Source organism: Dreissena polymorpha, chromosome 10 (genome assembly GCF_020536995.1).
Source record: "Dreissena polymorpha isolate Duluth1 chromosome 10, UMN_Dpol_1.0, whole genome shotgun sequence".
NCBI classification, from domain to species: Eukaryota; Metazoa; Mollusca; class Bivalvia; order Myida; family Dreissenidae; genus Dreissena; species Dreissena polymorpha.
Window position 1 is genome coordinate 1,418,057 of NC_068364.1, and position 11,863 is coordinate 1,429,919.

The window sequence follows — 11,863 nt, forward strand, 5'->3', positions numbered from 1 at the left end:
TTCTATATAATTTTACATACATATAGGCGTTATGCATATAAACCAACAAATTAGTGAACATTTTATTACTTATATATATATAGGTCCGACACATAAAATGACAAATAAAAAATAAAACCCACCCTACCGCCCCAATTTTCCCCAAAAGTTGGATGAGAATCTAGTTATTTATTTTCTATGGCCTTACAGTGTTTTTCACAGGCCATTCAACAGTCCCTTTCCAGGGTGCTTGATTTTTTAGATCAAAGTCCCCAGAGCGCTTGAAATGTTAAAATAACTGATAATTGTATCTTTCAGGAACTGCAACAAGCCATTCTGGCAATTATGCAGTTTGAAATCTATTTAATGAAATCTTCAAATAGTAACATATGCATACATTTGCTTGAGATTTAAGAAAAATGGCAAACATTGTATTTATAAAATTCTTGAGCTTTTTTGTCATCAACATTTACCAGACTTTGCTTTTTACCCTTTACCACTTAGATACCTATTTTAACGCATTTGAAGTCCCTCAGAAAATTTAATTTAATTAATGACCTTTCTTACTAAATTCAAGTTTTTTAAAGGCTTCATTTCCAAGCCTTAGATACTGATCAGGATTCTGTTCTGACAATTTAAACCTCTACCAGTTTGATATTTATTTGGTTTTAAATTTAATTGGAGACATTTCTTACAAGATTCAAGTTTTAAAGGCTTCATCTCCAAACCTTAGTCCCTAACCCACCTACATCCACCCAGGGCATCTGAATAAAACCTGTGGGAATAACTGATAGGGTATAGACTTAAAAACCTTGGACAAACAACCTTAGACAAATGATAATTTCAATATTTCACCAGTCGACATTTTCACAAAACATGCTAATGGAAATGAATATCGCCCCTCAGGACCGTCAATCAAGCGATTTTGTAAAGTGCTATAAATCTGATGTACATTTAAAATGCATCAATTTGAAAAGTCTTAGAGGTTAACAGTCATAAAAAACTTTTGCAAAAAAGCACACAATTCTCAGCGTTTAAATGCTTTAGCATTAAAAATTATTATGACAAGTAGTGTATCAAACTATTGTTAAACTATAGGAGACCACTTAACATTCTAACCCTGCCTCATCAATAGACAAGTACTCTCTGTTTTTGTTTACAATACAATACACAAGATTTACAAGATCTCCACTTCTGATATCATCTTGGTGTCTTAGGCCATCTACTGTGTAGTGCAATTCAAGTACAACCATTTTTAGAATTAACGAAACTCGTATAATTAACCGTAAGCATACAAAGCAAAGGTCACAACATTGCAAATGTTAAAAATCTGACATTAAAATAGAAATTTGTCAGTAAAATTTTACGATGGCACATGATTGCCTGCACTCAATAGGGGTGTGTGCAGTCCCATAATTGTGTACTCTTGACATAAACTATAATTACTAAATCAAACACTGACTTGATCAAAATTAAGGATAGGGGACTGTGGTTGATTTTGGACTAGAAAAGCAATAAAGTACTTCCTAAAGAGATTGGGTGCATGGCTTTTCACCCTTATATAACAGGGGCAGGGGCCGAAATTCGGCCCCTTCCCAATTGAAAATAAGGTCATTTGTTCCCAAAATTGATAGAGGAATTTCCCAAATTGTAAACAAGATTTTTTATTTTTTTTACTTAGACATATTGGGCATCACCCAGATTGAAAGCAATGAGCTCTAATATGATTAAGAATGCACCACAATGTGTCTTTTAATACGTCTTCACAATGAAAAAGACCCTGTTTCAAAAACTTTAAAACACGGCCTTCCCAAAATGAGCATTTATTGCGCATGAAATTCCAATTTGAAAGGCTAGGGCCTCTTCCTAATTTCCTGATGAAAAGCCCTGGGGTGGGATTTATTATAGGATCTTATAATCTTGACAATGTGTCTTTTTTTTTAAAACATTTGGCTTTGTTTTTTACAACAATTGATTGTAAATTTTACACCAACAGTCTTGGCAATTAAGGACTTAAGTCAAAGTGATTCAAAGAGCATTAATTTTAAAGTCGGGAATATTGACGTCTGAAAAAAATTGCCTTACTATGCCAAAACAATGTTATAAAATGTTGTTTGGAAGCTTGTATCTTGTTAAATTCTAGCTGTTTAGATATACATTATGTACACATATGGATTTTAATTTCTGTTTTCAAATTTCACTTCAATTTATTGGCAGCAGTTGTTACACAATGGAAAACAACTGTTTTGGCAAGTGAAAAGTCATGTGATAATGCAAATGACATCTACCAAAAATAGATCTAAGACTCAGCACAAGGCAGTCATATAAATATTTATGACTGCGCCAGGTTAGAATCAATAGCTATACTAAAATACGTTGAAAGAAAAGCAAAGAAATTGAACAAAAATACAAATACAAGTATCAAACAAGACATGTGTCAATCTTGCAAAGATAACCCCAACAATATACTTTTGTCTCAAAACTGCGCTTCTGTCACAAACAAGCTGTTTATGGTCAAATTTGAATTTTGACTTCTTACGTGTCATCGTGACCTTTGAGGCTATGAGTCAGGTGAAACACATGACAATTAGACTTATATTGTAATAATATATACACATTTTTACATATAATATTGATGTTTGAGTCAGTGAGAAGGTTGATAAACATGCCACTAAGACTCATGGCATGTAAGAAACTTATATGGTATTAATATAACAAGAGCACCACATAACAGGTGCCACGCTCGGCTACGGGTGCAGTTTTTGATAAATGAAAGCTTGTCAGATTTTTTTTTTTAAAGGTCACAGTGACCTTTACCTTTGACCTAGTGACCCAAAAATGGGTGCAGCGTGTAGAACTCAACAAGGTGCATCTACATACAGTACACTCCACGCGTTTTCCCCAATTTCCCTCCATACTCCGTGGGTTTCGACCTGGAGGGAGATTAAGAAAATCCCGCTATACGCGGCGTTTGCATGATTTTGGACGCGGCGGTTAACGATCGGCAAAACTGATAAACCGACGCGGCGGCCCTCGGCGTTGGCAACGCGGGGGAAACTCTGCGTTTTACGAGATAACGATCAATTTAATTTTGTTTGACTTCCTGATTTTCAAATAAAATTACATTTATTACAAGTACATACATGTACATGTAGTATAATATTTACAATTAAAAAAAACAACCAAGATAGATCGATCCCGACGTGGTTGTAGAAGTAGTTGTGGTTGTATAGAAAACTCGTTGATTTACGACACACAAAACGTCGTCTTTTAACTAATACTTACCAATTAATATAAACACAGTTTGCAACATTGTTTTTATTTTGATAATTTAATCCAAAGTTTTCATGTTAGCAGGTGATTTTCTATACTGAACATGTATACAAATGACCAAGGACCCTAAAAATCTCGCAAATCTGTGTGAATTGACAGTTTGACGTAATCAAAGAAAAGCCGCTTCCTGTCTAAAGGCATAACTTACTCAAGTAAACACGTTCAACGAATGCATAAGGAATGGTTTAATTGTCGGAACAAAGTCTATTCTCTGCTCGCTAATGCATTGATTTTCTCTTTGTTTGTAGGTTATTCCATTGATTGCTAAAAGGTGGTAACTAATGAGTTGATAATTGCATTTAATATTCACAGTTGTATTCTTGTTGCGTCGACATTCTAAACAATGTTTACCAGTAATTATGGACCAAATCGGCAGAGTGACATTCACACATGTTAATCCCTTTTGTCAAAACACCGAATACAGCAGTCTACACAATAGGTCAGTAGACAAGCTTTGCGTGTTTTCATAACGTCAAACACTTAAAATCCAGTTCCGCCCAGATGTCTTCTGTAATTAGTTTACAGTACAATTAGTGTTAAAATAATTACTCTACTAAAATACCGTAACGATAAAGATTCGGCGTGTTCGATTTGAAATTATTTTAGAGGAAATATCAACTTATTCGCGATATAATTTCGTTAATAAATACCAAAGAAACTTTTAACCGAAATCAACAATGTTCTCTGCGCTACAAAGTTTGTATCAAAAAAATCAATACACGCACGCTTTGCAGGAGTATACATTGTACCTTGACCTTGTACATTGCAGCATAATTTTCGCGCGCTTTTGTCGGGAAATATACATGACTGTATATTGGAAGCATTTGTAAACGTCGTGTTAACAATTAAAAATCGTAGTGTGTTTCGGATTACTAATTATTATTCTCATTTGGAAATTTTACGGAACATTTATTCGTGTGTCGTATGTGTTATGATTTAAATATTAATTTGTCAAATGTATTATATTAGACTAATTCATATTGTAGACGTACCTGTGAATTAAAAAACATAATTTTTATACGTATTAATTTTCTATACAATTATCTTTTTATACATGTACTACAGTATTTAAACAATTTATTAGAACAATGTTTTTATTTTTTGGCATGCCCAGTAGCACACTGCTAACGCGGCGTTGCGCGGCGATCACTTATAAGAACGGAAGGTGTCTGCATTTACCGACTAGCCTAAAGTAATACACGCCGCGGGAATTAGCGAACGCGGCGTAACGCCGAGCGTTTCATCGAGTTCACCTCGCTCTTCCAACGCCGCGTGAACACTCACTAGCAGAAAAAACCCGCAGAGGGAGCGCGTTTTTTGGGGAAAACGCGTGGAGTGTACTGTATGAAGTTTCAAAGTTGTAGGTGGAAGCAATTGGATTTTAGAGCCAATGTTCAAAACCTTAACAAAATGTTAAGGTTTTAGCACAACGCGGACGTCGGACGGCAGACAACACGACGAGCTGGCTTTGACAATACCTCTGGTTTTCTCCGAAAACGCCAAGCGAAAAACACACATTATATAAACCTCTAAGTGTCGTCTTGACCTTTAAGGCAATAAGATGGGCGATACACATGACACACAGTTTCCTTCCTCATCAGTAGTTATTCCCAGGCTCCGAATTGGAGCGTGCGGATTACGTGGTTATCTCATATTCAGTCTGCGAAATAAGCGCACGCCCGTTGGCCTGGGCGTGAAAATTATAGCTCGGGCCTATTAAAATTGCCATATTGTACGCCCGTCGGGCCAGTAGAAATTCCGTGTATCAATATTGTTTCATTTTTAAGTGTGATAAAAGTCATTATTTTGTGAGTACTTCGCGAAGATTTCCGACACAACTTCCTTCAACTTCGCCTAAAATACGAGATTTAAACGCGTTCCGATTGGTCCATACATTCAGCGGTCATTTTCGAGTTGTAACACAGGCCACGTGGTGAACAATTTAGACTGGTTATTCACTATTGGCACACGTCATGCTGATGTGTTTTCTGCTTAAGTAAACTTATCGACGTACGCGGCTTGCATTTCCGGAATAAACATCGTTTTACTTTGTAACCTTGTTTGTGTGTTTATTTCCAAAGTTGTACAGTACAGCCAAAGCGGAACAAACGTATTTCGCGATCCGCGGCGGCAAGGCGAAACGAGTCGATGCCGCGTCAGTCGTTGAAGCCGCGTCAGTATGCGGCGGCAAGTCGCATTTCGCCGCGAAACTTCGCATCTGTCCGCCGAGGCATGCCGCGGTCCGCGACATGATGCCGAGTCGATGCGATCATGAAATTATTATTTTTTTAATTATTAGTTACATGTAGTTAACAAATTTTGAAAGAACAATTATAATAATAATTAAAATCATAATAAATTTATTGTGCGCGGATTGTATTAGCATATACATGTAAGCATGGTTAATGTGTCTGGCCAATTATTAAGTTTGTTTCCCGCCCGTAGCGTATGTATTTCACAAATAAACAAGGTCACGTAATTATGTTTTCGCACATACAAGTGGTCAAGGCTCCAGCATATGGTGGATTTATAAATTAATTGCATGTTGATTCCGCTATTATATTTTAGCTGAGAAAATTAGCAGTTTGAAGCCACATCAATAATCAAGACGGTGACGACGTATTTGTAGTTTTGTTAATTATCAGCTTATTATAACTATTGTTTGAATATGCGTATATAAACACGTTTTATTTTGTTCATATTATACAGTTAATATCGCTACTAATTACCCGATAATCCCGTATATTCCAGTTTTAAAGCAAATGCTGGTTAATATTTACGATACACAAACATTCTTGATATTTCCTTAAGTATCAAATACATTTTGGCATTTGTTACTATTTATAGAGATGATGAAATAACGTCTAATCGGGGCGTTTTTTTTCTCCACTGAACACGCGATTTACGCCTGACGTGATGTTCATGTATTTATACAACACAAAATACACCCAAACTTTCCAAACGACGTTCTACATGTCTGCATAATTTTCGCGGGCTTTTTATGAAACAAAGGATATTTTAGCACTGTTTATTTGACGCTAGAATTTGCCAAAGGACGCGTTAGCATTAAAATTCGGAAGTGTGTTTCGGATTACAAATTTAATAATGATAATCGAACGAAACATAAACAGTTGCGCGTAATTAATTCTACGCTACACATACATGTATGTACATGTAGGTGGATATCTTTTCACTCGATCCGCCGCGTACGTATGCGGCGGATTTACTCTGCGAAAGTACGCTTGGTTAATACAGACTCGGCGTCGTTGCGCGGATCGATGCCGAGTGCCACGGCGATACGCCGCGTGAACACACGATTTCGGCCGCCGCGGACTAATAATCTGGCCGTGGCGTAGCCGCGGATTATGTTTGTGCCGCTTTGGCTGTACTGTAAGTCTCTACGGGCATAAGGCTGCATAATGCTTAAATACGTAGCTGGAGCGAAGCCTGGCAAGAAACTGCCCACTTCTGATCGTAAGTCAACAAATGACTATGAAAAATCACGGAAACGTGAATTTCAAGAAAAGTGGTAAAAAATCAGTGATGAAGGAGAAGCTACTTCTGTAAGACAGAGTTTAATAAGCTACGCTTAAAAACACAGCATAAGAAAAAAGCCAACATGTATGAAAGTATGCCATCTATGCTTGCACTTGTCAAGTAAACTTCTGGAAAATAACTATCAGGTTGCTTGTTTTACAGGATATGGTTTCTGACTAAGAGGATCTCCAGGATTGCAGTGATGATTAGATGAACGAAGAAGTTGTTTATCACATGTTAAATACTTATAATTAATAAAGGACATAATTACATTGACTTGTTATATTGTGTTGCAATTGTTTTTGCAATAGGCTTTACAGTTAACATACCCTGGATACAATTTTACTTTTAATAGATTAACTGCTATTGAAAGATGAAACCCTTTAACAGGGTGTATATTTTAACAAATTTACTTTGGGCTAGTAATTTTGCTGCTGGGCTACTTGTCTTTATCATTCCAGTAGCCCAAATGGCTAGTGGATAAAATGAACTATCGTGAAGACTGCATATTGCACCAAATAACGTCATAATTTTTATTTTTTAATAATTTCAACATATGGAGGGGCAACCCATGCGAAAGACAAAAAAATCGTGCAAGTCATGAGGTCCGATAACTTTACAAACTTACCGGACCTCACCAGATTTTACCGGACTTTGTTCTTCTTAAACCAAACAATAAACAAGGGACAAAATTGTCACAAAACCAGGTTTTCATTGTGAAAAAAAAATCTGATAAAGGGAGAAAACTCAAACTGAACTTTTGAAATGACCAAAAAAAATTAACCCCCTTTGTAATTTTTTTTTTTTTTAAATCTATTTTTAGTCGTGGCGACCTTGACATTGGAGATATTGACGTGATTCTTTCGTGGGACACACCGTCCCATGATGGTGAACAAATGTGCCAAATGATTTTAAAATCTCACAATGAATGACATAGTTATGGCCAGGACAAGCTCATTTATGGCCATTTTTGACCTTTGAACTCAAAGTGTGACCTTGACCTTGGAGATATCGACGTAATTATTTCGCGCGACACACCGTCCAATGATGGTGAACAAATGTGCCAAATGATTTTAAAATCTGACGATGAACGACATAGTTATGGCTCGGACAAGCTCATTTATGGCCATTTTTGACCTTTGAACTCAAAGTGTGACCTTGACCTTGGAGATATCGACGTAATTATTTCGCGCGACACACCGTCCAATGATGGTGAACAAATGTGCCAAATGATTTTAAAATCTGACAATGAACGACATAGTTATGGCCCGGACAAGCTTATTCCGCCAGCCCGCCCGCATTCGCCAATCTAATAACCAGTTTTTTCCTTCGGAAAACCTGGTTAAAAACAACTTTTATAGAGCTTATTTGTATTATTATGACATTCACAACGTTTAATTATTCTAAATACAATAAAATATAAACTAAATTTAAAACAGTTCTATGAAAATATTAATTTAGCGCCAAGTCCACTAGCTTTGAAAAGTTGGAAGTTCTGACTTCCAAGCCTTAAATTTTGGACGTCCCAGATAATACAGTTGGAAGTCCAAATTGTATTTCAATGAATATTTTAGTAAACCTATCCTATGTGTTGATCGCTGGATACATACATGTTCAAACACTATCCATTACTCTATAATCCAGTATTATTGCGATTTCAATGTTCAAAACCAAAATATGACCAGTATTGATGCTGATTTGTTTAATGTTTGGATGGGATAATTCCCATTGAACATGCGTAAATCAAGTAACGCGATGTGCGAGCATCTAGCAATGTTCATATTTGGTTATAACGACCAATTAATGAGCGACTTTAATTTAATTTATTATTCGTAAATTTAGTTTTTTTTTCTAAGTTTCAATGTGTCAATATTATCTCATTGTGTGCATTAATTCCGATGTATTTTTTCATTTTATAATACTAAATGTACCGAGTTGCACGTCAATATTTACCGTAGTTACGCCACATGGTCTGTTTTGACATGCACGCTGTCCTTGCGTAGAACTTTACTCTGTCAGCAACAATTTCGCGCTCTTAACAAAACACGGGTTTTACATGGCATCATGTAAAGTGAATGGTGCAGATGTGGCAGCGTACAAAGGGACTTAAATAATATCACGTGGCCGTAGAAAAATTCATTTTGTAACGGGTATAATATTGTTTTCACAACTTACTTGCCATAAGTAATTAATTGCTCACCCTTTGCATTTACATGTAACTTCTCATAAGGAACAATTGTTGTTTAAGCAATTGTTTATGGTAAATAGGTGTGATGATGATACCCGACACCGTCTTTCATGGACTGTTTAATTACCTTTGGATATTTCGCAAATTTTAAAACTGTGATTTCTTGTAAATCAATCTGCAATAAACGCTAACTTCAAGACTGAAATCAACCAAAAATAATGATCGCCAGTTAACCCTGCTGAGCTGTTTGATCAATACAAACCAGGTGCAATATTTGACTGGTTCTAAGAATCGCGCTTGGAGTTTGTTACGTCACCAGCAAAAATAGCAAGTTTGACTGGTAAAATCCGTGTTATTTAATAGTTAAATTATCGATCGAAGTAAAATACAGATAAACCAATCCCTTTTTTTAAAACATATTTCATATTTAACTAAAACACATTTTACATAGTTCTTTTTGTCGGACACGAGGTCTGACAGTTTCCGGAATTATATCATACCTCAGCAAATTTTATCGGAAATGTCCGAGGTCTTTCGCATGGGTTGGGAGGGGGCTGCCTTCCCTAACCCAACATTAACTGCTGCGGGCGACTGCTATCAATGTAATTTCAGCGTATGCAATTTTAAAAATTTAAGGATATGATATACTTAAAATAAACGCAACATTGTGCCCATACAGGTGTCACTACATGTATAGTATATGTCATTTCTAAACAGACCCAGATTTGTCACACCTTATAATCGATGACAATAAATTAACAAGAGCACCGTATAAAGGGTGCCACGCTCGGCTACGTGTGCAGTTTTGAATATATGAAAGCTTGTCAGATTTTTTTAAAGGTCACAGTAACCTTGACCTTTGACCTAGTGACCCAAAATGGGTGTGGCGTGTAGAACTCATAAAGGTGCATCTACATATACAGCGATATTTTTTGTCCAATTGGGAAAAGTACCCATACTGGTCCAATTGGAAAAAATTGAGTCGTGAAAACCTGAAAATTGGGAAAAATCGAGTCGTGAAAACTCGTCAAATTGGGAAATTGGTGTATTTGATCTTATGCTCCCAAATACTTTAAAATTGATAACTAAGTGTTTTCAAGCTGTCAATATTATATTAACCTAGGTTTAAGCCATAGAGCTGCATAGGGAAACTAACTAAATGTTGCATTTTCCCAACAAAAAAAACAAAAAACATTTTATTTTTTTTACCTGAATTGGGAATTTTTTGGACAGCAATTGGGAAATTTGTAGTTTTTTCATAATTGGGAAAGTGCCGTTTACCGGTACTTTATAAAGAAGGAAAAAAAATCACTGACATGAAGTTTCAAAGTTGTAGGTGGAAGCAATTTGATTTTGGAGCCAATGTTCAAAACCTTAACAAAATGGTAAGGCTTTAGCACGACACGGACGGGGGACAACACAACGAGCTGGCTATGACAATACCTTGGGTTTTCTCCGAGCTAATAAAAATAGGTTCTCATCGGCTTTCTCGTTAGTTGTACTAAAACTGACTCCTACTACATTTGACTCATAATTGACACACCGGTGCAAACTGTCAGTGCATTTTGTAGTTTAGGAATGATTCAGAAAATAAAGTGAAAATTACACAAACAATATTGATGGCTTAGTTCAGTTTTGGTGATTTTTTGTCACATTTTTATATTTGAGAAAGGTCCAATTTATTTTGGTCACAAGTCTGTGGGTCTACAGTAAACAGAATGGTTTTAATCGGCTAATTTTAAGCTTGAATTAAAATGTTTAATTTATGACGCAAGTTCATTCTGTTTTTAAGTTGTTACTATACCTTTTTAAAAAAAGATCTCTGAGCGATGTTAACTTTCAACTTTTTATGATTGGTCGATTTGCTGACTCAAGCGCACGGGTTTTTGAAAAATAGTTAATACTTGGTTTTGTAAGCGTTTAACACACAGCGTTGACAAATTAGAAATTGGCTGGAAAAAATTGGCACTGTTAGGTTTCGAGAAAGGTCTTAGAAAGCAATTAGATCTAACAAGGCATTCAACTTGCAACTACCAAATTGTAAGGCCAACACAAATATATTACAGGTAAATTAGATTTAACCCACAAACATCAAGAAATCTTATTAAGAAGGTGCCTATGGCCACTTACTTTAGTTAAGGGACCCTATTCCTACAAATTCTGAGAAAAATGTTATGTACTCTTTAGATCTACAAATAACAACAAAATATTAAGTTATGAAAGAAACAATGTGCGTAACTCAAAATGGTCATGTGTATAACTATAGCCTTAAACGTGTAATTTCAGTTCCTGTTGTACTTGACGTTTGTGCTAAATGAACACTTCTGAAAGTTAAAATCACTACAATTTAGTTCATAACTGAACTGTCAGAAATAAATCCATCATTTGACCTACATTTTGTACTTGGCCAGTAACAACCTGTCAAATTGTTATTTCATTGTTTTCACGTGTACCATTTCTGAACATAAAGCAAATTGGCTTAAAAGCAGTAAGTGGAATATGACCAAAAATGGTAATATACCTGATGTAATGCGGTCAGGCCATCTATGTTAGCTGTGTTTATATCCGCTCCCCGATCTAGTAAAACTTGCACTTCGTCGCGATCCCCGCTCGAACAAGCGGCGAGAAATATGCAACCGTCTTGAAATTGCACTTTTTTGTCTTTCTTTAACGTATGCGGTGGACATTTGTTTGTATCGGAATCTTCCCATCTTGTTAATTGTTCTTGCCTTTTTATTATAGCATTTGTAAATGTTTTATCGTCCGCCATGACAGCTCGACTGAAAATATGCAAATTACGCAAATTCACGTTCTGTACGAGATCTT

At 36.0% G+C, this 11,863-nt stretch overlaps 1 protein-coding gene across 1 annotated transcript in view; it reads right to left on the minus strand.

The window, feature by feature from the left end:
• The window catches only part of LOC127848694 (protein phosphatase 1 regulatory subunit 12A-like), a 123,131-nt gene extending 111,271 nt beyond the window's left edge, over positions 1–11,860 (minus strand). The window contains exon 1 of the mRNA XM_052381285.1: positions 11,559–11,860. Within this exon, the coding sequence (XP_052237245.1) occupies positions 11,559–11,807 (249 nt within the window). The 5' untranslated portion in view covers positions 11,808–11,860. The remainder of the gene's footprint in view (positions 1–11,558) is intronic.
• Positions 11,861–11,863: the final 3 nt, after the last annotated feature.